We start from the raw sequence: 26833 nt of genomic DNA on the forward strand, positions 1-26833 counted from the left end.
AGTACATATTCTAGGCCTAGACTAGAGGAAGTTAGCTGAGTGTATAAGACATACATGCATACTCAAGCACATACTAGTGGCCAGACCCAGTGTACCCCATCCCAGCAGAGAAACCCTAAGATGAAGAGAAGTCAGCTCTTGAGGAATCAGAAGAGCCTGCTTCCCACAGTGGCCTCATTCTGTGTTGGCAAATCACCAGCTGGGGCTGGGTGTGGAGGTGGTGAATGCCCACTCTGGAGGCTGAGAGGGTCATGCTGTGAATATGGCTCTGTGTGGCCTAGCTGATAGGGCTGGGGGAGGCTGGAATGTGAAGAACGTGCTCTTATGACTGGCTCTAGGCCTAGGTCTGTGGCACAGGGCAGGCCAGGGGATGAGGGCAAGCAGAGAAACCAGGCAAAGTTTGAAAAGTCTCCAGGCTTGCCCTGAGATAGCAGGGCAAGGGCTGGTCATAGTACTTGCTGACCCAGCAGAGAGAGAAGTTGCTATAGAGAGTGAGTTATACTGAGTGTCCTAACCAATTATGGCTGAGGACTCCTCGGGTCAGGACAAGCTCTGTCAGAAGCCTTTGCAGCTGGTCTCCAAACCACCCTGCTCAGACTTCCTACCTTCTCACACGGCAACCAGCTTTCTGCTCCCATCCCCTTTTTAGCTCCTGTTCTCTCTTTTTCACACTTTCTTTTCTTTTTCTTAGATTTTATTTATTTATTCATAAAAGATACACAGAGAGGGCAGAGATATAGGTAGAGGGAAAAGCAGGTTCCCCATAGGGAGCCTAATGTGGGACTTGATTCTAGGACCCCAGGATCACAACATGAGCCAAGGCAGGCATTCAACCTCTGAGCCATCCAGTCGTCCCTCTTTTTCACACTTTGAACATGATCCCCTGTTTCTCTCAAAAACTCCTGATATTTGTCTTTTTATGTGGGCTACTCTATTGCCCACTAGACTGCAAGTTCCTCAAGTGCAGGGACCATATCTGTTTCTGTGTGATTTTTCTGTGTAAGTCTACTACAGTGCCTTCTGGACAGCTCCAAGTGGATTCTCCACAGACTCCTCAAATCCAACAGGTTCAAAACCGTATTCATGACAAAAGGAAGATTCCCCTCGCCCCTCCCCCCAACCATGCCTTTTTCTCCATTCCCAGCCTCAGTTACTAGCCCTATTATCCACCCGGTTGCATAGTCCAGAAACTGGATTCATCCTTGACTTCTTTTTTAGGCTCTCACAATCCTATTGCTGACTTTGGTTTTACCACGTAAATAGTGCATATATCGGTCCTCTCTTTTTCTGTCCCAAAGGCCAATGCTCCAATCTGGCCTGTTTCTAGTTTTATCCAACCTCCCCCAGTCCCATTCCCAATCTATTTTTCACTCAATAGACATAATATTTTGAAATATAAATCTGACCTATGGTAGGCTTCTGTTTAAGCTCCTTCAATGGCTCCCCACTGGGCTCAGGATAAAGTCCAAGTTCCTTAACATGACCTACAAGGTCTTTTGTAATCTGGCCCCTACTCCTTGTTCCAGACTCATTTCTTACCCTACTCTTCAGCCAGACTATGCACTTCCACAAACCACATGCTTTTATACCTCCTTGCCCTTTTCTATGCTCTTCTCTCTACCTGCCATGCTCTTTGCCTTCTTGTCTGCCTTATGAACAACTATTTATCCTTTAAGACCTGTTCCAAATGCTGCTTCCTTCATAAAGGCCCTCATGACAATGCATCTGCACTCCCAGCAACTAATTACTCCATTTGCTCAGTTCCACAGGGTTTTATACTTTCCAATAGCACGTACATGGAATTGTGATGATTTGTACACATGGTTTCCCCTCCCACCCACTTGGCTGTGAATTATTCAAGGGCAGGGAATGTGTCTGATTTGTTTGAATCCCTGAGTACTTAGGACAGGGTTGGCCCTGAGGAGGCTTGTAGGGAGTGAATGAATGAATGAACAAATGATGGGAAGACTGTCACCACTAATCCTGGTCCTTTGTAGCCGTCTCTGTAACTGCTGGACTCCTGGGTTCAGAATACTCCCAAGTGTGAGGAATATATTCTACAACAGGAAACAAAAGGAGCCTCCACTCTGAAGCAGAGGTCTCTAATGTAGAAGTTTATACCTCACTTTTCCCTGTAAGGTTCTCAGCTATGAAGATCAGGGTCCAAAGTGGAATGGGACTCATAGTTCTGGCCCAGCCAAAGTTATCCTGGACCCCAGGAAAAAAGAATAGGATGCAATAAAATTGGGAGCTCCATAGGCCCAAAGTATAAATTTGGTTCTGACATTTTCTAGTTGTGTGACCTTGGGTAAGTCATTTCACTTCTCTGGACCTCATTTTCCTCATGTGCTACGTGAGGATAAAACAAAACAAAACAAAAAAACCTACCATGTGGAATGCGTCTGACAAACAAGGTCACTTATTTGTAACCTGTAAATCCCTATGTAAAATTAAAGACTAATTAGCTCCTGAACTATCTTTAATTCTGTTATACCCACGATGGGTTGGAGAATAGAGTGGGAGAAGAGGGAATTTAATGTGAATAGAATAGCAGAGTAACAGTCTGTTCCACACATCAGTTTATCTCCTAATTTCCCAGAATGGTCACATTTAGGACCTCACAGGGGACTGCTTCCACCCTCTGTCCCACTCCCTTATCCTTTTCTTTTACTCCTCTCTTGTCCACCACTAAGAATTTTATTGACTTGCTTAATCATAGGCCCCTTTGTAGCTTATAGAGGAATTCTGTATCGCTTTTGATTAGACTTTCTCCTCTTTTTACACCTATCTCATTCTATGATTTGCCATCTCTCTCATACTAGCATCCCTCAAGGTCCTTGTCAATGAACACTCAGGGGAACACCTCCCACCCTTCCTCTCTCCTGTGGCCAATTGTGGGTTGAAGATTCACCAGATTGTCTTGTAGTCTACCAGGGTGGAGCTGAACTTTACCATTTTAAAGTGATCTAAGGCTGAAACTAACCCCCTAAGACTAGAAATCATTGTAGTCAAATGTTTGCACCTGGTGTGGCAATCATTTCCAGGGGATAAGAAAGATGACAAATACTATGGCAATTCCTTTCTCAGTAAGATTTTGATTGGTTGCATAAGAGAAACCCTTCTTTCTTTTCTTCCTAACTTTCAAATTAACATCTTGACATTGCCTTCCTGAACTACTGCAAAAGCCTCCTAAAAGGTCTCCCTGCTTCCACTCTAGCTCCACAATTCATTCCCCACATAGCAACCAGAGAGTGATTTTTTAAAGGTGAAAATCAGATATTGTCATTCTTCTCTACACCCTCCAATGGCTTCCTAATGTAATTTAAATCAAAGTCCACATTATCCCCCTGGCCTTTAAAGCCCTTGCCTCTCTCTTCAACCTCTGCCTGGAATATTCTGCACCCAGATTGTCACATTACTGGCTCTGTCTTATGCAGTCCTCTGTTCAAAGTTCAGGTCCTCTGTATAATAATAAGGAGACAATCCAACAAGAAGATATAACAATTATAAATATTTATGCACTCAATATAGGACCACCAAAATACATAAAACAGTTAAAAACAAACATAAAGGTACTAATCAATAAAATACAATAATAGTAGGGGACTTGAACACCCCATTTACATCAATGGACAGATAGATCATCTAAGCAGAAAATCAATAAGGAAACAATAGCTCTGAATGACATACTGGAACAGATGGATTTAACAGATATACTCAGAACATTCCATCCTAAAACAGAAGAATACACGTTCTTTTCAAGTGCACATGATCATTCTCTAGAATAGATCACATATTAGTCCACAAAGCAATCATTAAATGCATCTTTTTTGACACAATGCTATGAAACTAGAAGTCAACCACAGGAAAATATCTGGAAAGACCACAAATACATGCAGCTTAAATAACGTGCTACCAAATGATAAAGGAAGAAATAAAAGTATGTGGAAACAAATGAAAACAAAAACACAATGGTCCAAAACCTTTGGGATGCAGCAAAAGCAGTTCTAAGAGGGAAGTATATAGCAATGCAGGTCTACCTCGAGAAGCAAGAAAAACCTCAAATAAACAACCTAAGCTTACACCTAAAGGAGCTGGAAAAAGAACAAGAAACAAAACCTAAAACCAGCAGAAGGAAGGAAATAATAAAGGCTAGAGCAGAAATAAATGATATAGAAACTAAAACAAAACAAAACAAAAACCCCACAGTAGAACAGATCAATGAAACCAGGAGCTGATTCTCTGAAAATAAAAAAAAAAAATAGTAAAACTGAAAAATGTCTACCCAGACTTATAAAGGAAAAAAGAGAAAAGACTCAAATAAATAAAATCACAAACAGGAAAGTAGAAATAAGAATCAACACCATGGAAATACAAACAATTATAAGAAAATATTATGAAAAACTATATGGCAACAAATTGGAAAACCTACAAGAAATAGATAAATTCCTAGAAATGTATAAATTACCAAAACTGAGGCAGGAAGAAATAGAAAACTTGAACAGACTAATAATCAGCAAAGAAATTGAATCTGTAATCAAACTACGCCCAACAAATCAAAGTCCATGGCCAGATGGCTTCACAAGCCAATTCTACCAAATATTTAAAGAAGAGTTAATACCTATTCTTCTGAAACTGTTCCAAAAAACAGAAAAGGAAGGAAAATTTCCATATTCTTTCCATGATGCTAGCATTACCTCATACTAAAACCAGATAAAGACTCCACTAAAAAAGAGAACTACAGGCCAATATCCCTGATGAACATGGATGCAAACATTCTCGATAAAATACTAGTATACCAAATTCAACAGTACATTAAAAAAAATCATTCACCACAGTCAAGTGGGATTTATTCCTGAATTGCAAGGGTCGTTCAATATTTGCAAATCAATAAATGTGATACATCGCATCAATAAAATAAAGGATAAAAACCATATGATCATTTCAATAGATGCAGAAAGAGCATTTAACAAAGTCCACAAAGCAAACCATGCATGATAAAAAACCCTCAACAAAGTAGGTTTAGAGGTAACATACTTCAATGTAATAAAGGCCATCTATGAAAAATCCACAGCTAACATCATCCTTAATGGGCAAAAACTGTAAGTTTTTCCCCTAAGGTCAGGAATAAGACAAGGATGTCCAGTCTCCAGTCTCATCACATTTATTCAACATAGTACTGGAAGCCCTAACCACAGCAATCAGACAACAAAAAGAAATACAATGGGATATTACTCAGTCATTAGAAATGACGAATACCCACCATTTGCTTTGGCATGGATGGAACTGGAAGGTATTATGCTGAGTGAAGTAAATCAATCGGAGAAGGACAATCATTATTTGGTTTCACTCATACGGGGAATATAAGAAATAATGAAAGGGATTACAGGGGAAAGGAGAGAAAATGAGTTGGAAAGATCAGAGAGGATGACAAAACACGAGACTCCTAACTCTGGGAAACAAACAAGGGGTAGTGGAAGGGGAGGTGGGTGGGGAGATGGGGTGACTGGGTGACGGGCACTGAGGGGGGAACTTGATGGGATGAACACTGGGTGTTATACTATATGTTGGCAAATCAAACTTTAATAATATATATATACATATATGAAATAAAAGGCATCCAAATCAGTAAGGAAGAAGTAAAACTTTCACTATTTGCGCATGACATGATACTCTATATAGAAAAACCTGAAAGACTCCACCAAAAACTAAGAGCTGATACATGAATTCAGTAAAGTTGCAAGATACAAAGTCAATGTACAGAAATTTGTTGCCTTTCTATACACCAATAATGAGGCAGCAGAGGAAGAAATCAGGAAAACAATCCGGTGTACAATTGCACCCAACATAATAAGATACCTAGGAATAAATCTAACTAAAGATGTGAAACATCTGTACTCTTATCTATAAAACATTGACGAAAGAAATTGAAGATGACATAAAGACATGGAAAGGCATCCCATGCTCATGGATTGGAAGAAGAAATGTTTTTAAAATGTCTATACTGCCCAAATCAATCTACAATTTTAATGCAATCCCTATCAAAATACTACCAGCATTTTTCTTTTTTTTTTTTTTAAATATTTTTTTTTAATTTTTATTCATTTATGATAGTCACACAGAGAGAGAGAGAGAGAGAGAGGCAGAGACACAGGCAGAGGGAGAAGCAGGCTCCATGCACCGGGAGCCCGACGTGGGATTCGATCCCGGGTCTCCAGGATCGCGCCCTGGGCCAAAGACAGGCGCTAAACCGCTGCGCCACCCAGGGATCCCACTACCAGCATTTTTCACATAGCTAGAACAATCTTAAAATTTGTATGGAACCACAAAGACCCTGAATAGCCAAAGCAATCTTCAAAAGGAAAAGCACAGCTGGAGGCATCACAATTTCAGACTTCAAGTTATATTACAAAGCAGCAGTAATCAAAACAGTATGGTACAGGCACAAAAATAGACACATAGATCAGTAGTACAAAATAGAAAACCCAGAAATAAACCCGCAACTATATGATTAATTAATCCTTGACAAAGCAAGAAAGAATACCTAATGGAAAAAAGGCAGTCTCTTAGACAAATGGTGTTTGGAAAGCTGGAGAGCAATATGCAAAAAAATTTAAGTAGAACACTGTCTTACACTATATACAAAAAAAAATTCAGAATGGATTAAAGATCTAAATGTGAGAGCTGAAACCATCAAAATTCTGGAAGAAAGCACGACAAGTAACCTCTTTGACATCATAGAATGTCAAAGCCATAGGAACTTAGTAAAATATGTCCCCTGAGGCAAGGGATGAAAAAGCAAAAATACTATTGGGACTTCATTAAGACAAAACATTTCCGCACAGAGAAGGAAACAATCAACAAAACTAAAAGGTGACTTGCAGAATGGGGGAAGATATTTGTAAATGATATACCTGATAAAGAGTTAGTTTAAAAAATACTTTAAAAACTTGTAAAACTCAACTCCCAAAAAACAAATAATCCAATGAAAATATGAGCAGAAGACATGAGCAGCCATTTCTCTAAAGAAGACATCCAGATGGCCAACAGACACATGAAAAGATGTTCATCATCACTTAGCATCAGGGAAATGCTAATCAAAAGTATAGTAAGATATCACCTCACACTTGTCAGAATGGCTTAAATGAACAACACAAGAAACAACAGGTGTTGGCGAGGTTGTGGAGAAAAAGGAACCCTCACATACTGTTGGTGGGAATGTAAACTGGTACAGCCACCCTGGAAAACAGTAAGGAAGTTTCTCAAAAAGTAAAAATAGAACTACCCTATGATCTAGCCATTCTACTGCTGGGTATTTACAAAAGCATACAAAACCACTAATTCAAAAGGACACATATACCCCTATGTTTATAGCAGCATTATTTATAACAACCAAATTATGGAAGCAGCCCAAGTATACATTAACATATGAATGGATAAAGAAGATATGGTATACATAAGTGTGTGTATATATATGTATATTCTATTGTGTATATACAGTAGAATATGTATATTCTATTGTGTATGTACATTCATCCATAAATAAAAATGAAGTCTTTCCATTTGTAATGACATGGATGGAGCTAGAGAGTATTATGCTAAATGAAATAAGTCAGTCAAAGAAAGACAAAAACCATGTGATTTTACTTATGTGGAATTTAAGAAACAAAACAAATGAGAAAAGGGAGGAAAGAGAGAGAGAGGAGAGAGAGAGAGAGAGACCAAGAAACAGACTCTTAATTATAGAGAACTAGCTGATGGTTACCAGATGGGAGAGGGATAGAGGGGTGATGGGGATTAAGAAGTACACTTGTGATGAGCACAGAGTGATGTATGGCATTGATGAATCACTATATTGTACACATGAAACTAATATGTTAACTAACTGGGATGAAATAAAAACTTAAAAAAAAAGTTCAGGTTCTCTGAGACACCCTCTCTGCCCACCTTTTCTAAAGCAATTATCCCTATTTTTCCTACCCTACTATTCCCTATCTCATCCTGGTCTTTTTTTAGTTTCTCCTTCTTGGTTCTTAGTGATGTCTGAACTTTCCTTCCTTATTTATTTGTTTACCTATTCATTCTCCCTGCTCCATGAGAATAGGGACCTTATTTGTTTCAATGACTGCTACAGCTTTTAGCATAGTGCATGGCATTCTATATTGTACTGGTGCCCTATAAATATTTATTGAATGAATGAATTTATAATGTGTTTTATCATTTTAAAAAGTGCTTTCATGTAAGTTGATTTCTCACAAAACCTGTGAGGTTGGGATTATTACTACCATAGTCTTGGGATATAAAAACTGAGGCTCGAGAAGGTATGTTCAATGTTACATAAGGTAGTCCTGAACTTGAGCTTTCCAAATCTAAATACTGCCCTTCCCACCAACATATCTTGCTTCTAATCAAGGACGGTATGTGCCAAGAAAACGTTAACTGATTCTTTGATAATCCTTACTGTCCCTTCTCAGAACAGCACTGTGAGCTATGCAGACTGTCTCCAATCTCCTGAGTTAAGGAAACTCCCCAATCCATGAGAGTGAAGTGAACCAGAGGAGTGAGCCAGTGGAGTGGAAGAAAGTATTATGGATCAGGCAGTTAGGAGCCCAGGCTTCTAGGCTCTACTTGGCTTCCTATTGTACTTAATTTTCCTTTTCTGTGAGCCTCTGTGTATCTTTCTGTAAAATGAGTAGATTGAACTTGTTGACTTCAAAAGATTCCTTCCAGTTCTGACGTTGCTTTGGTCTCTGCAAAGTATTGATTTCTTCTCTGTTTCCTTTGCAGTGCTTCCCATTGTGGCAGAGGAGGAAGAATATCGGTAAGCGGTAAGCGTGTGAGGTGGGGTCACAAGGTCACACAGTGGGGCTGAGCTTCTCAGTTGTCTTCATGGGCTGGCTGATCTTGTTCCTGACCAATGGCCTAGACGCAAAATCTGGAAACATCCTCTCTGTCTCCCTCCAGTGAGCATTTCCTAACGTCTTCGAGACTTTCCTTTTGGGACGAAGTGAACATGTAGAACTTCTTTATTTCTCAGATGGAGAGTTTTCTCTGGTCAGAGAGCCAGGGGAGGATTCCCCTAAAGAACCATTAGCAAATGGCAGCCATCCAATATGCTTCCCTTGTTTTTAGGTGCTACTTTCCACTGGAAGTAAATTACAGGTGGGAGGTATGTTGGTAAAAGGAGTAAGTAAGTGGAAGGTAAAGGAAAGAAGCATGATATTTAGGATTCAGTGTCTGTGATATTCCCAACACTTGCTTTATCTGAAAGGGGTTATTTAGGACTGAGGGAATACATATAGCCTTGAGGGGAAAAAATTCCCTCCTTTTTCTAACAAGTTTCTTTGAGCCTGACTACATATTTCCCTTCTGCCTCAGGTGTCCTACTTGGGTGTGGGCAAGTTAGTGGCATTCTGGACACAGCTTTTTCACTGAGGAGGACACAGTTGTCTAGAGGGGGATATCTGGTTCGGGGAGGAAGAGAAAGAAGGATACTGGCCAGGAATGAATTTGCTGCCAGAGTCTGAACTCCTGGCATCCGCTGAGCTTTGCTGAGGTCATTTAGGCTATCCTCTTGGCTCTAGCCTGACTTTAGCCATTCCCACTGGCTACAGTTTTTCTTCAGGATGAGCTCATGACTTGATTTAACATGGGCTGAGGGTCACAGAAACAGAAAGGAATCAATGAACAAGTGACATGATAAGGGCCTGTGTGAAGCGTCTTAGGGAGACATTGGAAGAGATGATCTGATCTCTGGCTCTTGAAGACCACTTCAAGTAGTTGGAACCAGTTTGGGCACAGTTTTACCTGAAGACAGAGAGGGGATCTGGTGACCTCCTAAGTACTTTCTTACCTCGGGATCTTGAGTTCTTGGGTGGTGGCTGTTAGAAAGGAAGAAGAGTTGGCCGGGCGAAGTGTTTATTTGCATTCCATGACAGCAGACAAGAGGGGACCTATTTTAAAGTAGGAACACTGCGTTGATCAGCATACAGCATACATCTGCTCTTCCACTCCCCACCTCCTCCCCCATAACCATTCCAGCACTTCTTGCTGAGCACAGTTCCTGCTTTGAAAAGAGGCTCCTGGGGGTACAAGATCTGCAGGCTGCCCATACTGGGAGAAGGACAAACTTCTCCATTTCAGAGATACCAGCTGCAGAGGCTAAAAAGAAACCCCTCAGACCCTGAAATAGTGACCCCCCCCCCTCAGATTAATGCACTTGCAACTGCCAAGTTGCCTCATTAGAATGTCTGTGCCAAGCTCGGTCAATGGGGCTGAATCCTGGAAGGGTAGGCACCAGATGGCTGAGAGGTCTGTGGCTTCCTGAGGAAAGAGGAGTGTCCCTTTAGCGGGTGGAGCCAGGCAGAAAAAGTTGCCACCTACAAAGCTGAACTGGGACTGGAGCTTATTGCATGGGGCTCTTGTATGCATCATACAAGATAATACATTAAGATATTAAAGTGCTGAACAAATATTATTTCGAGATCTAGCTCAGGGAAGGAGCAGAACTCTCTGGTTTGTTATTCATTTATTTTTGGAATATGTCTTGATATGTCTCAAACTTCAAGAGATATAAAAATAAAGTCTTCCCACCCCCGTCTCTCAACCACCCAACAATCTTCTTGGAGGAGACCAATGTTACCAGCTTCTTGAGCCCTTGATGAGTTTAGGAGGTCTAAAGTGAGTTTACTAGACAAGACGTCAGTGAAGATGGCTGCCTGATTTGGAGTGGGGACACAACTGAGGGAATGCGTGAAAAAGGCAATGGAGAAGCAATTGTGGAGCAGGAAATGTGGGGGCAGAGATGGAATAAGCATTAGCTTGGACATCAGGAGGCCTGGGATCCATCCAGTCTTGACTGTTTCACTCATGGTTGAATTGTCTTAAGAACCTTCCCCTCTCTGACCCTCAATGTTCCATTAAAACTTTTATGTTCTCATATGCCATTCTGACCAATTCCACCAGAGTAGAACATATATGGTGGAGGAGAGGACCAATCAGGGAAATTTTAGAGAAGAAAAAGCCAAGAAATTGACTCAAAGCTGACAATTGAATAGGATTTACATATGTAATCTTCTTCATATTAAGATCAGTCAACCAGTTTCTCTGACATACTACTGCTTTTGTTCTGGTGGTCTCACTGACAGAGGAAACCCTTGGCATTGTCCTCATAGGAGAACATTAGGAATGTCCAACTTACTTCAACATACGTAGTGCTGCCCAGGCCCAAGAGGATGGGCTGAAGGGCCTTTGACAGCTATGCTATAATGGTCTGAGAATCCACTAGCACAATATTTTACATATTTGTGAATCAACTTCACTTCATCCAGTGATAGTTCATACTTATTTTTTTTCTTTAAGCCAATCTGATTTTAAACAATAACCTTACTTGAAGCCATAAAATCTATGAAATTAGTGTTTGCGGTACTAATTACATCTTTCCTAATACATACTGAATTCAATATATATCATGATTCAAAATGTCAGTGTATCACTCCAAATGATCCTGTGCATATATATATAAGCATTGGAAAACACAGAGGTAGTAGTAACACAAACCAGTAGGTCAGAAGGAGGTTCAGGACTTCAGGGCTCATTCCAGGACTCGCTAGGTACTCTTTGGGCTCCCTGAAACACTTAATATTCCTTCCAAGTACTGCTACCATGTTATACAAGTATGAATTGCTCCCTGAGATAGAAGTAGGTTCTGGACCTTAAAAGGAGCTCCTTCCCTTCAAACAAAATCCAAAATTCTGAATGGCCTCACAGGTTAGTTGACTAAGGAACCAGAAACTCCGGGTTCCAGTTTTGGTTTTGCCATTTGCCAGCTGTGTGACCTTGGGCCTGTCCCATTCCCTCTCTGTGCCTTAGTGTCCCCCAACTATAAAATGAATGATTTGGTCTAATGACCTCAAAGTATCTTGCTGCTCTGTCATTCAATGACTCCTTCACTTGTTGACCTCACACCTCTGCTTAACCCATTGGCTCCCAGCAGCTTGCAGAGATGAGGAGGCTTCTGAGCTGACCTCTGCTACCTCTGTACCAAATCCTCCTTGAGGGCCCTTGCTCCCAGTGCACAAAGCTCCTTTTGTTGCCTGAAACCATTCAGAGCTTCTTTCCAGGCTCCTGTAGAAGTGGCGGAAGTGACCTGGGGGTGTGGGGTAATAGTTGGCTTGTAACAAGAGCCTGGTTCCCCAACTCAACTGGCTTTGGCCTGATTGCAGGCTTGGCCTTAGCACCAGACTCTGTGTATCAGCTGCCCCAGACCGCCCCCTCCAGCTCTGAGGGGTCAGGAAGACCAGTTTAAAAGGGAAAAAATAGAAACAAATATATTAATTTAAGTGTGTTTATTTAAGTTGCTGTTTGGTATCACTTCTAAATCTTAGGAGAGCAAGAGACTGAAATAATGAGCCAAAGAAAATAAACATCATGATAATAATTCAATTACTTCCTTTCTTTTAAAAATGATCAAATCATTCTTGTAATTATTTCTTGATAGATTTGGCCATTTAACATTTACTATTTCATGAAGAATATTTGCAGGGTATAGCTTATCCAGTATTTGACTAATAGTTTATCTAGCAACTTGGACTAGTATAAAGATCTATGTAGTTAGAGGATATCTGGAATTGATTATGATTTGAGACAGGAAATCTTTCTATCATGATCTACAATGAATTCAGCCAAGGGAAAATACTGGACTGTGCGTTGAGAATTCTAAGATCTAGTCCCAGGTCTGACATTATCTCTTTCTGTGACTTTGACTTAGTTGTTTCCTTTCTCTAGACTTCAACTTTCTTGTCTGAAAAATGAAAAGATTGAAATAGAAGGTCCCAAAGTCCTCTGCACTCTGATTCTTTATCATCCTTGACCCTCCACCCCTGCCAGAATCAGACTGAAAGGAAGGAGTCAGTGGAAAGGGCAATTTCAAGATGTTCTTTGGGATGGGACAAGGATTTTCAGACCTGGAGAGGAGTGTAATAGCTTCCTTTCGGATCAAAAGAGGCTGGGAAGCCCAGGTTCCCAATGCCTGTTATCAGGAATGCAAAACAGAAAGTCAGGCCCAGGCTTACAGATGCAGGTCAGGCAAAAGGCCTGAGGCACAGCCTAGTGGGACATTTTTACAGATAGGACCAGTCCAGAATATCAAAGCAAGGGCTGGATGGCATAGGATAACTACCCAGGGGTTAGGAAGGCAACGGGAATTACAAGAGGAATGACAGGCCTGGAAAAGACCTGGGAACATCCCATAAATCCTTCAAACTCAACACTAAAAATCTATTCTTCATCATTCTCCTGGAAACCTTCTCCTTCTACAGGACTTTCTTTCTTGATTAATGTACCATCACCCACCCAGTCAAGTAAGAATCATGGGAATCATCTTCCTTCTCTCACATTTGCTGTCATCCAGTTACCAAATCATGGCCATGAAACTTTTTGTAGTGTTTCCTACTTCTGCCTCTTCTTTTCCACCCACACGAGGATAGCCCTCCCTTAGCAGCTTTGGCATGGATGCTTGCTACAACTTCTTAACTGGTCTTCCTGCCACCATGCTTTCCATTCCAGTCCATTTTCCATACTACTGCCAGAGTTCACTATTTTTTATACGATTTTATTTATTTATTCGTGAATGACACACACACACACACACACACACACACACACACACACACAGAGGCAGAGACATAGGCAGAAGGAGAAGCAGGCTCTATGCAGGAAGCCTGATGTGGGACTCGATCCCAGAACTGATTTATATAGAACCTGAGCCGAAGGCAGGTGCTCAACCTCTGAGCCACCGAGGCATCCCCAGAGTTCACTCTTTAAGAGAACAATTTGGTTGTGCTCAAAAACTTTTTTGATTGTTCCTTACCTTTGACCATAGTCCAAATTCTTTGCATTGGCATTCAAGGTATTTCACAACTTAAACAACCTATCTTTCTTTCATCTCCCTCCACATCTTCACATTTCTGAGCTCCATGGGACAACTCTCTTATTTCCTATACATACAATTAACTCTCATATTGGACTCTTCACTGGGAGTGTCTGTGCCAGCACCCAGACACACAAACACTTGGCCTGTTAATCCATCCTTTATACTCCCTTTCCATCAGATCCACATCTCTATTATACACATGATACTCTTCCTCATTTGCCTCCTTTCATTCCTGTGTCTCCCAAAGACCATGAGTGTATGAAAGCTACATCTGACTGACTCCTATAGTCCCAGAACTAAGCACAGAGCCTCACATAAACAATGACTCTGGAAAGGACTGTCTTCTATTTTTGAAGGCATAGCAAAAGAACTGCTGGCGATCAGGCTAGTGACTTCTTCCTCTCAGCAGACTTTCTTCTCTCTCATTTCACCTCTGCACAAATTGTCACACAGACCCCACTGTCTCCAGATGACAAATTGTCTTGAGGTGGGGCCTTGAAGTTCCTGTAGTTCCATCTAATGGTGCAGATCCATGTAAAACACATTTCTACCAAACCCTGAAAACTTTGAGATTGCCTTAGATATCAAGTCAGGAAGGGCACTTAAGGACCTTATTAAGCAGTGGTTTTCAAACCAAATACTGAGGAACTCTAGAGCTCTCAGAGATTCACTGGGTACGTGAAAGAAGGACAGAGTTGAGGGGGGCTTAATTCAACCAAATTTATTTTACCTTTTGGGGATTTCATGAATATTTCATTTGAAGACTGGAGTTGACCCTGTAAAAGCAGATGTTGGAGATCGCTGCTCTAGTCCAGTGCTTAATTGCTAATAACCTCCCTTTTACACCATTCCTGCTATTTATCCACTTGGGCTTGGACCAAATTCTCCAGGTATGATCAAGTATCCTTTTTCATTCTATACTCAGTTGAAAGTTCTGATTTATATAGAACCAGAATCTCCCTTACAACTTTCACCCACCTGTCCTATTTTCACCCCTTGAAGTCTCATGGAAGTCGTTCCTTCTTCTCAGGACCAATCTACTAGCATTGAGAATTTCCCGATGTCTTTGATGGAAGTGACTTTGTAGTTCATACAGTTCAATGCTTTCATTGTAGTTGGAGAGCTCAAAGCCCAGAGAAGGAAAGTGATCTACACAACAGCAGACAACACATCTGTGGTAAAACTGAGACTAGAAACCAAGTTCCCACTCACCCATAATGTCCTCCCCTGAATCTGTCTTTCCCCAGAGTAAATAGCTCCAACACCCAAAATGATTTCTCACTATTCCAATGACAATTCCCTGAACTTCCTCCTGATTGGCAGCAACCAATGGCCAAAGATCAGCAGCTCAGCTGGTGAGAGCTCTATGGTACCCAGGCTTTGGTTGGCCCAGAATAAGGACAAAGGCAAAGGAAAGCAAACTGGCATCAAAAACCAGAGCTGTTCCTCATCACAGCCTGGATGCTATTCTCCTCCTCCTCCTCCTTCCACAGGACTAAATTCTATTCAAACAGTGCTCCTCTCATGGCAGGGCAGCCAAGGGGCAGCTCTCAGAGGCCCCTTCTGACCTATTTGCTAGAGGGTCCCTGCTGTGTGACCTTCCACATCCCAAACCCAGAAACAGGAAGAGCTGGTTTGGTTTACATTTTGAGAAGAAAAATGAAAACATAGGAAGTGAGGCTCCTGAGAACAGAGGCTTCCAACTTTGTGTCCATGTGCTCCTAGAACAGGTATTTCAGAGAATACATTCCACAAGAGAAGGGAACGTCCTCCTTATTAAAAACAAAACACAAAGCCCTTCAAGGTTTGGAAAGAGAATAAGACCAAAAGGAGAGTCTTAAGGAGGGAAGGGCAACTGTTTCGGAATCTACAACTCTTCTTCCCCATCCACCACTTGAAACTGTCGTACTTTGATCTTACTTCTGTTATCACCACATCTGGCCCCCAGAGATTCCCTGCTTCCTTTAACCTATGGCCCAGAAGAAGGTCCAAGCCCCTTTCCCTGTTTATCTGAGGATCAACAAAGTAGGCTGTCACTCAGAACCTTCCTTTAAAGCCAAGAAAAAGCAGACATTAATTATAGAACCCACAAATAGAACAGCATTCAGGCTTTACTATGTAAATGTCTCTTGTCTTAAAGACAGCAAAAGAAGGGAAGCACTTTGTCAGTGCCCAAATATCCCTCAGAGTAACTACTTCATTGCCTCACATGAGCTGCTATAAGTTTGCCTGGCTTTCTCCCCTCTCAGCTCTCTGTCACTGAGAGGTGGGTACCATATTGTTTCCCAACCACAATTACCAAAAGAGACAATGCAAAAGGTTCTTAAAAAAAAAGAAGTTCCACCCTTCCTCTTTGCTCTTCTGTTTTGTTTCTTAAGTTCTACATATGAGTGGAATCATATGATAATTGTCTTTCTCTGATTGACTTATTTGGCTTAGCATAATACCCTCTATTTCCACCCACATCATTGCAAATGGCAAGATTTCAATTTCTGATGGCTGAGTAATGTTTCATTGTATATATTAAAATAAGATGAAAACAGAGAGGGAGATAAACCATAGGAGACTTTTAACCATAGCAAACAAACTGAGAGTTGCTAGAGGCGAGGGGTGTAGGGGCATGGGGTAACTGGGTGACAGGCATTAAGGAGGGCACGTGATGGAATGAGTACTTGGTGTTATATGCAATTGATAAATCACTGAACTCTGAAACTCATAATGCAGCCTGTGTTAATTGAATGTAAAAAATAGAAAATAAAAAAGGAAAAAGAACCCTTTGGGCCTTTCCCAGTTCTGGTTTTGGCATTGAGGAACATGATTAGTTCACAGGTAGTTGACAGGGTAAAAGTGTGGATCATCTGGGTGCCAAAGAAACATGGCCCCACAGAGAAACAGTTTTGGTCACCTCTGGAGCTTCTATAGGCACACATGACCATGTGCTACATGCATGTGTGTGTGCACACACATACTCACACAGCATCTTTACCAAAAATCTTAGTCTTACAGAGTAACAGTTCTTTCGGAACACAAAAATATACTACTGTCTTTAGCTTCTAAGACTATGTGTTCCTTTGGGCCAGTGGCAAGCAGAACCTCTTCTTGGAAGATGCTTCCAAGAAAATCTGCTTGGAATTAATGGCTCATTCTCCTTAAAAGATATGGGCAGAGGAAGCATTATTTTTATATTAAAACAAACACAGAGGGATGCTTGGGTGGCTCAGCAGTTGAGTGTCTGCCTTTGGCTCAAGGCGTGATCCTGCCTTTGGTTCAGGGCATGATCCTGGAGTTCTGGGATCATGTCCTGCATCAGGCTCCTGCAGGGAGCCTGCCTGCTTCTCCCTCTGCCTCTTTCTCTATGTCTTTCATGAATAAATAAATAAATCTTGGGATCCCTGGGTGGCGCAGCGGTTTGGCGCCTGCCTTTGGCCCAGGGCGCGATCCTGGAGACCCGGGATCGAATCCCACGTCGGGCTCCCGGTGCATGGAGCCTGCTTCTCCCTCTGCCTGTGTTTCTGCCTCTCTCTCTCTCTCTGTATGACTATCATAAATAAATAATAAAAAAAGAAAAAAAAAAGAAAAAAAAAAAGAAAAAAAAAATAAATCTTAAAAAAATAAAACAAGCACATAAATGTTATGGAATAGCATGCAAAATTCATGTGAATCTGTGGGATGAAAATGGAGACTTTGAAGAAATTTCATACTTGAGGCCGACTACATGGGCATCTCCAGCTCCTTGGGGCTGTGTGGGGAATGAGTTCATTCTGGTCAACCAATTGGTTTTTTGGTGCAAAAGTTTGAGAAGCACTCACTGAAATGGTGGGCTTCCTGAGGGTAGAAACTTTGTCTCACTCCTCTCTGTATCTTCATGCCCAATACAGAGCAAGCCGCAGACAGGATGTGCTCAAGAACAATTATTTTGTCTTTCCATCCACCCATGTGCCCATTTGTCTTTGTCGAGGAACAAGCCAAAAAGATAGCCTTAAAGTGGTGGAAAGAAATCAGTTTCTGGAGAATTCATACAACTCTGGATTGAATTCTGACTCTGTCACTTATTAGCTGTATGATCATCTCTCCGAGCCTCAGTTTTAAAATGAGGATCAAAATACCCATCTTCTGGGTTGTTGTGGGAACTAAGTGTGGCAGTGTAAGAGTGCTCTATAAGCTCCCAGACAATATACAAATAATAGTTATTAAGATTATAAAATGACCACCATGACTAGCCCAGGCAGTAGGGGGAAGGAAAGAAAAGATATTTTCTGCAGCCCAGAAGTCTGAACTGAGATTAAGAAAACAGAAGCTGTGGCCTTAGGAATGAGCCCCTGGGCCTCTGAGATGGGGAGAGCCAATGTGGAATCTTGGCTTTAGGGCCCCACCCCCACTTCAGGAAAGCAGTGTGCAGGCCAGAGGGCAACTTCTTCCAGTAGAGTGATAGAAAGATCAGATGTTGCCTGGTATACCTTGGGCCTCCAAAGACCAGATCTGCTTGCTTTCTCCTGTCTGCCAATGAGCTCCGAGGTGGCCTAGCTCATGGCAAGGGTCATTTGTCAGTAGGGGCTAAAGTATAACCAGGCATGATGATTTTACTGCTAACAAACTCTGTGACCTTGGGCAAGTCTTTTCTCCTCCTGGACCCGGACTTATTCACCATTAAAATGAAGGGATTGGAGAGAGTGGATTCTAAAGCCCTCTATCTCCTACACACTATGGTTATGTGGCCCTTAACCAAAAAGGTATTCAATCTTAGTTTTCCAAAAAAGAAGTGATCAATCTTATCACCTGATAGTTTGATACTGGACTCCAGTAAAAAAAAAAGTAAAAAGCAGTGTGGGGCAGCTGGGCTGGAACCCTCTTCTGTTTGTAAGTCTGCTGGTCCTTCTGCCTCTGTCTGGCTGGATTGGCAATCTGGGATCACAATCCAGGTGAGGGGTGGGTGGATGAAGCAGGTGTTTCCCAAGCCGTGGGCTCAGACCCAGGTACCTCACAATAGAAAATGAGAAAAGGGAAGAAAACAGGAAATCCTTTCCACTGTATGTGCCTAATTGTTCAGGAAGAATTCCTTCTAGGCTGGCTCGTTGTCTCAGAAGTCAGCAACAGCTGCTGAGCTGGAAAGCTGACTGCTACAGTCTCTGGGATTCTGGGACTCCCCACCCCCATCTCAGTCTGTTTAGAACTTTGCCATTTTTCAAAGCTCTTTTCAAAATACTGTAATCTCCCGCTTCAGTCCCCAGCATACTGTGTATCAGTCTCCTAGCATGGACCATATTCTGCCTCATGTTGGAGCAATTTCCTTTCACATGTGAATTAGAAATAAAATACATTCTCCAAGGAAAACATTCAACCTGTATATGGATATAAAACAGAGAACCAAAGTCCTATAATCCCTCATTATGAAAAACTAACCACTGTTTGGAGGTTTCTTGGTAGCTTCCTAGAAAGCTTCTGTTGGTCAAAGCTATTGAAAAGACAAGAGCATGATGCTTTGGATAGAGTCTTGGCTCTGGAGACAAAACACTTGGGCTTGTGCCTCAGGTCTCCATTTGCTGGTCAGATTAGCTTTGGTGAACTCGGTCTCCTCTTTGATTCTCAGTCCTCTGCTCTGTAAAATGGGATGATTCCTCTCCTGCTATCTCACAGGACTGTTGTAAAGACCAAATGAGATGAGAAATAAAAGCATTTTTGGAAACTGTAAAGGGTGCTTTCTTTCGTTCCATGCTTATATCTGCAACTTGAATGTAAGACCCTGAGAACAGAACCTGTGGTCCCTCTGGGCCTGAGTTTCCATTGCCTTTAGCCCAGACGACTTGTCTAGAACAGACAGGTGGTGAACGATAGGATATATGGAACCAAATCCCAGAGGGTGGGCTATACCTAGAGGGATTGGTGCTTTATTCCTGTCCTACCTCTGGGCACATAGTTCTTGACTTTCCTTTGGAGACAACCCCAGCTGAGAGGCCCATTCCTCTAAAGTTTCTTGGCTTTCAAAATGACATCTGACTTTGAAAATCCTGCAATTAATTGCTCTTTCCAGCCTCTACCTCCCTCAGCTCCCTAGTTCCCCAGATTCTGGTCCAGCTAATGCTTTTGGAGTTCCCCATGTGTGTGCATGTGGATGTAGATATAGATACAAATATAGGTAGGAGAGAGAGAGATGGCTAAGAAGATTCAATTTTTTAAATGGGCCAGCTGTAAATGGTTGGAAACTAGAGCTGGAAAGCTCCTCAGGTATCATTTAGTCCAATCACTATCTAACCTTTAACAGCTGGGGAAACAGAGACCCAGAAATGGGAAGGGATTTTCCCAGGGAGCTACTGGCTCTGACAGCCAAGTTAAGGAGGGGAAAAGTGAGCCTCTGGGCTAAGGGCACTCATGTTAAAGGAACTGGCCTGGAGAAAGTGGGTGAGGGCCAAAAGAGATGAAAATGGGCAGAGAGGGGAGGATCAATCAGTTGGGGCCATCTGAAAAATTCCCCTGGAAAGTGGGAATATAAGAAACATGAGGGTCGTGGTTTAACAAGTTATTGTGAGTCTTGCTGAGCAAGGAGAGGAAGGAGAGCGGAAGAGAAAAATAGTCGGGGCCAGAAAAGGGGAAAAAAGGAAGAAGGAAGGTTAAACCAGGCAGATGGAGAATATTCAGAGTTGTAGGCTCAGTAAGGGCTGAACATAGCAAGTCAGCAGTGTCTCATAGCATGCAGGACATCTAGCTACCTTCTAAGTTCCCACCAGCTATGCTGTCCAGTTTCTTTTAGACTCTGCACATGCGAGCCAGTCCTTCTTAGCAGATGCAGTATTTTTCCACCTCATTGTTTGGGGAAGTGGCCCTGGACAGTAGGCTTTGCCTCAGATTTTGGCACATGAGGGCACCATACGGCCTGGACTGGTTGTCAGAGTGGGAATGCACTTGCTCTCCAGCCATGATCCAATTTTAGGTACATGGTCACATTGTGAGGTGAACTCAGCCCATTTTATGTACGAGGGCTAATATCACTTGCCAATGAAAATAATAACAACCAAAAGAATAATACAGATAGCTACGTATGTATCAAGAACACATAGTTTGCGCTGATGAACAACGGGGCCCCAGGGCCCAACCGCCTATATTCAAATCCCTGTTGCACCTCTCATCAGTGGTGTGATCCTGGGCAAGTTGCTTAACTTCTCTGTCAGTGTCCTTACCTGTAAAGTGGGGATGATGATAATACCTTCTTGATAAGATTTATAAGGATCAGGTGAGTTTACCCAGGCAGAGCCTTGGAACAATTCCTGGCATGTAGTTTTCAACAAATAGTAGCTACAATTGACTTCAGCATTATGGGCTGGGCACTGCTCTAAATGTTTTATTTGTATCACAGTGGTGTATAACGATCACTCAGAAGGCAACTGTGAGACCCAGGTGCAAGAAGAACATAGTCCATTATCCTTGACATTTTTCTTAGATGCAGAGCCTTTCCTCCAGCCCAGACTGAATTCAATGTAGAACTCCCATATATGGAACAGAGAAAAAGTAACATGGCTCTGATTGCACCAATGTTGGGTAGGAGTGGGGGTCTAGAGCCTCCTGGTTCAGCCTTTATGTATTCTCCCCTTGCCCAACATCCCCAAGGTAGGCCTTGAAGGTCTTCTCTGGTCACAGTGAGGAGTGATCTGCAAGCCTGCTGATGTAATCCCTCCAACCTTTTTATGCTCAGATGAAGGTATCATGAACCCAAAAGGGCGAGTAACATGCCCAAGGTTGGCCAGCTAGTCAAAGGCAGAGGGGGGTGCAGGTGGCATCACTAGACATGGAGGGCATAACTTAGTGGAGGAGAAAAGCCTCCTTGGTTAAGCTGGAACACAGAACATGCTAGGCTTGGGCAGAGAACAGCTAGGAAAGGAAGGTGAGCAGGTGGGAAGGGGAGGCTGAGCCAGAAGCCCTGGCCCTCAGTCTTGTGTGTGAGCCAGACCCTGTGAACCCTCCTATCCTACTGGAGCCACCCTAGACTTCAAGACAATAGGACAATGCCCTACTGTTGTGGGACCTCTCACTGCACAGGGGTTGGGGTTCTGTTTTGACAAGGGGTAGTCCCCTGTCCCTAAGGGTTCCAGTCTGGGGAATGCATCTGACCTGAGGCTAAATTTGCCATTCTGGCCTTCTGATTGAACTCTCAGCCTTAACTGGGCATTTTTTAAGAAGGCTTCTTTGCCTCTGGGATTCTGGGATGGCAGCCAGGCTTCCAGCCCATTGTTGTCAGGGAAGTGCGGGGAACGGCCTGATGCTCTGCCCCTGGTCCAGCTCTGCATGTGGGCACCCCTATCCATTCAAGGTGTGCTGCTCTTTAATCTAAGAAGCTATGTTTTGCCAGCTTTTATTTCCAGGCTTTAGCATGGGTTACCTGAGGACATCACATGGAGGAAAAAGTACAGGAGAAATTCCTCCTAGAGAGCCTTGGGACTTCTCTGGAATCCCTTCTTCTGACCTAATCACTTGATCAGCCCAGGCCCCATGAGAGCTCTAGAAGACTGTATTTTCCAGAGGCAAATACGGGTGGGCAAAGCATGGTTGCAGTTGACTCTGAGTTGCTTGCCCATCCCTGGATAGGCCTCAAGATTTTCATCTGGACCATGATGGGGTGGAGCAGATGCTCTCTGAGGGCCCACCAACTCCAGGGCGGTCTTCCATGGAAGTCCCGCACCACTTGGGTGCTCTCTCATGCACTGGTCTAGAATCCCGTAGGAACATACCAGCTGATGGATGGAAATAAAGCCTGCCCACGGCCATGGTTTGCTGGCCCTTTGGACCATTCACAAGAGGGTGGGGATGCAGGAGGCAGATTAAGGACTCCTAACCTGCAAACTACTCCTCTGACATAAAAGCAGCTTTTGCTCATAGCAAGACCAGTTGCTCAAATAGACAGAGCCCTGATCCACTAAGCCATAGTGCAAGATGCATGTTACTGTGGGCTGGGTGCTGCACCCTGCCAGATGATGGGAAGTGGAGGAGGGGCTTTCTGAGAGTTCACCAGGGTAAAGGTGCATGTACTAATGCTAGGGAGTGGGGATGGGGGGATGGCTGGGGGTGGAGCCAGATAAAGGCAGAAAGAGTCAATGAAGATTCGAACTATACAGCATACATGATTCAGGGGCGGCAAGAAAGAAGTAAAGCAGGGTGAAGGGCTAAGGGGCAATCTTGTCATTGATAAAGGCATCTCACCGATACTTTTACCTCTGATCCATATAACATCTTAGGGAGGTAGGTGTTTTTGTCTCCATTTAACAAGTGAGGAAACTGAGGCCCAGAGAGGTGATATGACATGTCATCAAGTGTTAAAGCTGGTGTCCAGCGGGCGCCTGGGTGGCTCAGTCTGTTGAGGATCTGCCTTTGGCTCAGGTTATGATCCTGGGGTCCTGAGATCGAGCCCTGTGTGCTTGGGGCTCCCTGCTCAGTGGAGAGTCTGTTTCTCCCTCTGCCTCTGCCCCTCCCCCACACTCTTGTGAACACTCATGCTCTCTCTCTCTCAAATAAATAAAATCTTTTTTTTTTTTTTAAAGCTGGTGTTCAAACCCAAGGATGCTTTGAGAGTTGCAGTGCAGTGCTCAGGGATTCCTTTCCTCTCTCTGGAGCTGATAAAATCCATACATGGATACACTACTGCTTCCCATCCAGCATCCCTCTTACTAAGCCTTGGCTGCAAGGGCCTAGGAATTATCTTTCCCATTTTATAAAGGCCCAGAAAAGGTGAATGATTGTTCTGGAGTCTCAGGCAGGGCGAGATAGGGGAGAGGCTGAGGTTTAGGCCCCTCACCTACCTGCCTTTACCTGAGAAGCTGCAGAATGCTGTAGCACTCTCACTGCCATTTTCTCTGCATCTCATCATTTTGCACTTACTTATCTCAAGTTGTGTTTGCAGGGTAGAAAAAAACTATTTCTATTTTCTAGGCTCTGTAACTTGCCAAAGGTCACACAGCTACTGAATGGTGGAACCAGGACTTTCAGACCAGAGTTGTGGCCAAACTCCCCTCTGCTTTCCCACAAAGTGCATTTGGCCAGTAAGAGGTGGATGAAGAAAGTTCATTGAAGCATAAATGTTGAGACTAAAAGCAGCAAACTCTAACCCCTTGGGATGACAGACCCTTCACTCTTTTCCATATGAACCTCTGAATTGCAGAGGCAGTCCTAGGGCCTTTGAGGGAGAAACACAGAATCCATTGAGTTCAATTCTCCAGAGCATACCCCAGAGCTGCCAGTTCCTGTGGCTCATGAGATGTCCCATCAACCCAAATGGCCTTGTGGTCAGGGTGCCAGGTTTAGTCTAACCACACAAATGGTAGGATGGTGGAAGAGAGGGCAGGGTTCTCTCTCTTCCCCTCTCACTACCTGTGGTTGCATTTCATGTTTGGTCATTGAGTCACCTTTCACGTTCCTCTATCCCAATGACATCAGGAAAAGAAAATCCAAAATTTCTCAGCAACCATTTGGCATGGTTGAGGCTGCTTTGGGGCCACTTGCTCACTCATTCTCTCAATTGTCATCAGTACTTTAGTGAATGTTCCTTAAGTGCCAACTCAATGCCAAACTCCTTCCTGAGCAACGGATATACCATGAGTAAACACAGCTTTCAGGCAATTCACACTCTTATTGGGCAGGAAGACATCTAGATAACTAAACTCAGTATAGAATGATTGCTGATATAACTGAGCTGTGGAAGCACTCAGATGGGGAATGGCTTATGGTATTCATCGGAAAGGCTACAGGGCTATGTAGGATGTTGCCAGGTGCAGGAGATAGGGCAAATAAGTTAGTCTCTTTGTACCTCTATCCTCTCATTGGTAAAATGGCACAGTCACAATACCTGCAGGGTTTCTGTAAGGAGTCCATGAATTAAAATGTGCAAACAGTTGAGAACAGTGCCGGGCACACAGAAAGCTCCATATAAGTGTTTGTGTTTGTAAAATAAGTCAAAAGAAATAAGAATGAGTGTTTTTGTGACAGAGGAGATCACATGTACCACGTTTGGAAGGTTAATGACATATTGGGTGTTCTGGGAATGCCAGCTGACTTGGCTGTGGGACCTTGTGCAGCGCTTTGAATGTCAATGTTAGAGGCATGGACTTGTCCCTGTGTATGATGTGCAGCCAGAGAAGCTGGACCTTTGCCAGAGAATGGCAGAGGATTCCCGTGTGAAACACTAGTGCTCTTTCTACCAGCCCAGCAGGTGCTAGGTCTAAGAGACTGCCACAAGCCAGGGCAGTCAGTTGCCACAGATGAATGGAAGACAAGCCCTACCTGCAGCCCAGACCCTGGCTTAGCATCATCTGGGAAAGGGTGAGTCAGTGGGAGAGACACTATGTACCTGCCCTCAAGGAGCTGCTCATCTAATTGGAGTAAGTCCTGCTTCTGCCGAGAATCAACTCAATCAGCCTGGTGGAAGGTGGAGATATGTGGGTAAGAGTCTCCTTCGTGGCCTGAGAGGCAGTATGTGTAGCGGTTACCAGCCAAGGCTGACAGGCTGTTGGGGTTTATTTTTTTTATTTTTTTTAAGATTATTTATTTATAAGAGACACAGAGAGAGAGAGAGAGAGAGAGAGAGAGAGAGAGAGAGAGGCAGAGACATAGGCAGAGGGAGAAGCGGGCTCCTCGCAGGGACCCCAATGTGGGACTCGATCCCGGTTCCCGGGATCATGCCCTGAGCAAAAGGCAGACGCTCAACCGCTGAGCCACTCAGGCGTCCTTGTTGGGGTTTAAAACCTAGTGGTCACTTATGAATTGTGTGACCTGGAGCTAATTGCTTAACCTCTCTGTGCTACAGTTCTCCCACTAGAAAATTAGGCAATGCTGATAATTTTACCTCCTCATAGGAGTGTCACAATGATTTAGTCATATGTGGAAAGTGCTCAGAATGTTGGCTCATAAGAAACACTTCATTAACATTAGCTGTTCTCAGTGACTAAGGGCCCACCATGTGCTAGGTATGTGGTACCCCTGGGGTAAAAGGCAGTGGCCTGGCACACACAAATGCCCAGGATCAATGTAGCCCATCTTCTTGGAGCATCAACTTTCCTCAAAGGCTTAAAGGAGAAAAGCCCCCATTTTAGAAGAAAACAACATGGATGTATACCGGAGTTAACCAGGAAATTCAAGTACATGTTTCAGATAAGAGGGACTTCAAAGACATCCTCTGCATAGAGACAAAGCTTCCCGTTATGTCTCCAGCTCCCTAATGGTTTCTATGCATTCTTCCCCCCAACCCTTAGGGACACTTGGGTACAAATGTTCCAGCCACACAGACACATGTGAGCTCAGAGAACTTTAACGATGGCTCATTCTCTGGGGTAAAGATGATCACCGTCAGGATATGGGTGAAAACTGAGGTTTGGGGTTCAAATTCTGCCACCGTCACTTATTAGCTGCGTGAACTTAGGCAAGTCACGTTACCTTTGTCATCCCTCAGTTTCTCCATCTGTGAAAAGAGGGTGATGGTGACGATGATGAGAATAGCAACAAGGAACCTACTTCAGAGGGTTGTGGTAAAAACTCAATAGCCGAATAACCACAAAGCACTTGGAACAAGGCTGGGCAGATAGTGCTCAGTGCACAATAGCTTTTATTAAATCTGTTCTCACATTCCCTCCCACAACAACACTGGCAGGTAGGTGTCCTTCTGTCAGTTTTATGAAGGAGGAAATTGAAGCTGTAAGAGGTTAGATCACATGCCCCCCTCCTCTTTGCTGATAGAGGGCATTCCTGCCCTGGGGGAAGGTGGGAATAAATGAGCTCTGAGGCCCTTTCCAGTAACAAGGTTCCGTGATTCAAGGTAAACTTAAGAGCCCTTTCGTACCACTGTTCTGGCTGGGGCTGAAGCAGCAGAACTCAGGAAAGGGAGGGACTAGCCAGGGAGGGAGATGCCTTAGCAGGGTAGGAAATGGC

General features: G+C 43.2%; 1 protein-coding gene across 1 annotated transcript in view; it reads left to right on the top strand.

The window, feature by feature from the left end:
- STARD8 (StAR related lipid transfer domain containing 8) overlaps positions 1-26833 on the top strand; it is an 81052-nt gene that overhangs the window by 10168 nt on the left and 44051 nt on the right. Inside the window, exon 2 of the mRNA XM_041741134.1 lies at positions 8788-8821. Within this exon, the coding sequence (XP_041597068.1) occupies positions 8788-8821 (34 nt within the window). The remainder of the gene's footprint in view (positions 1-8787; positions 8822-26833) is intronic.

This window comes from Vulpes lagopus, chromosome X (genome assembly GCF_018345385.1).
Source record: "Vulpes lagopus strain Blue_001 chromosome X, ASM1834538v1, whole genome shotgun sequence".
Classification (NCBI taxonomy): Eukaryota; Metazoa; Chordata; class Mammalia; order Carnivora; family Canidae; genus Vulpes; species Vulpes lagopus.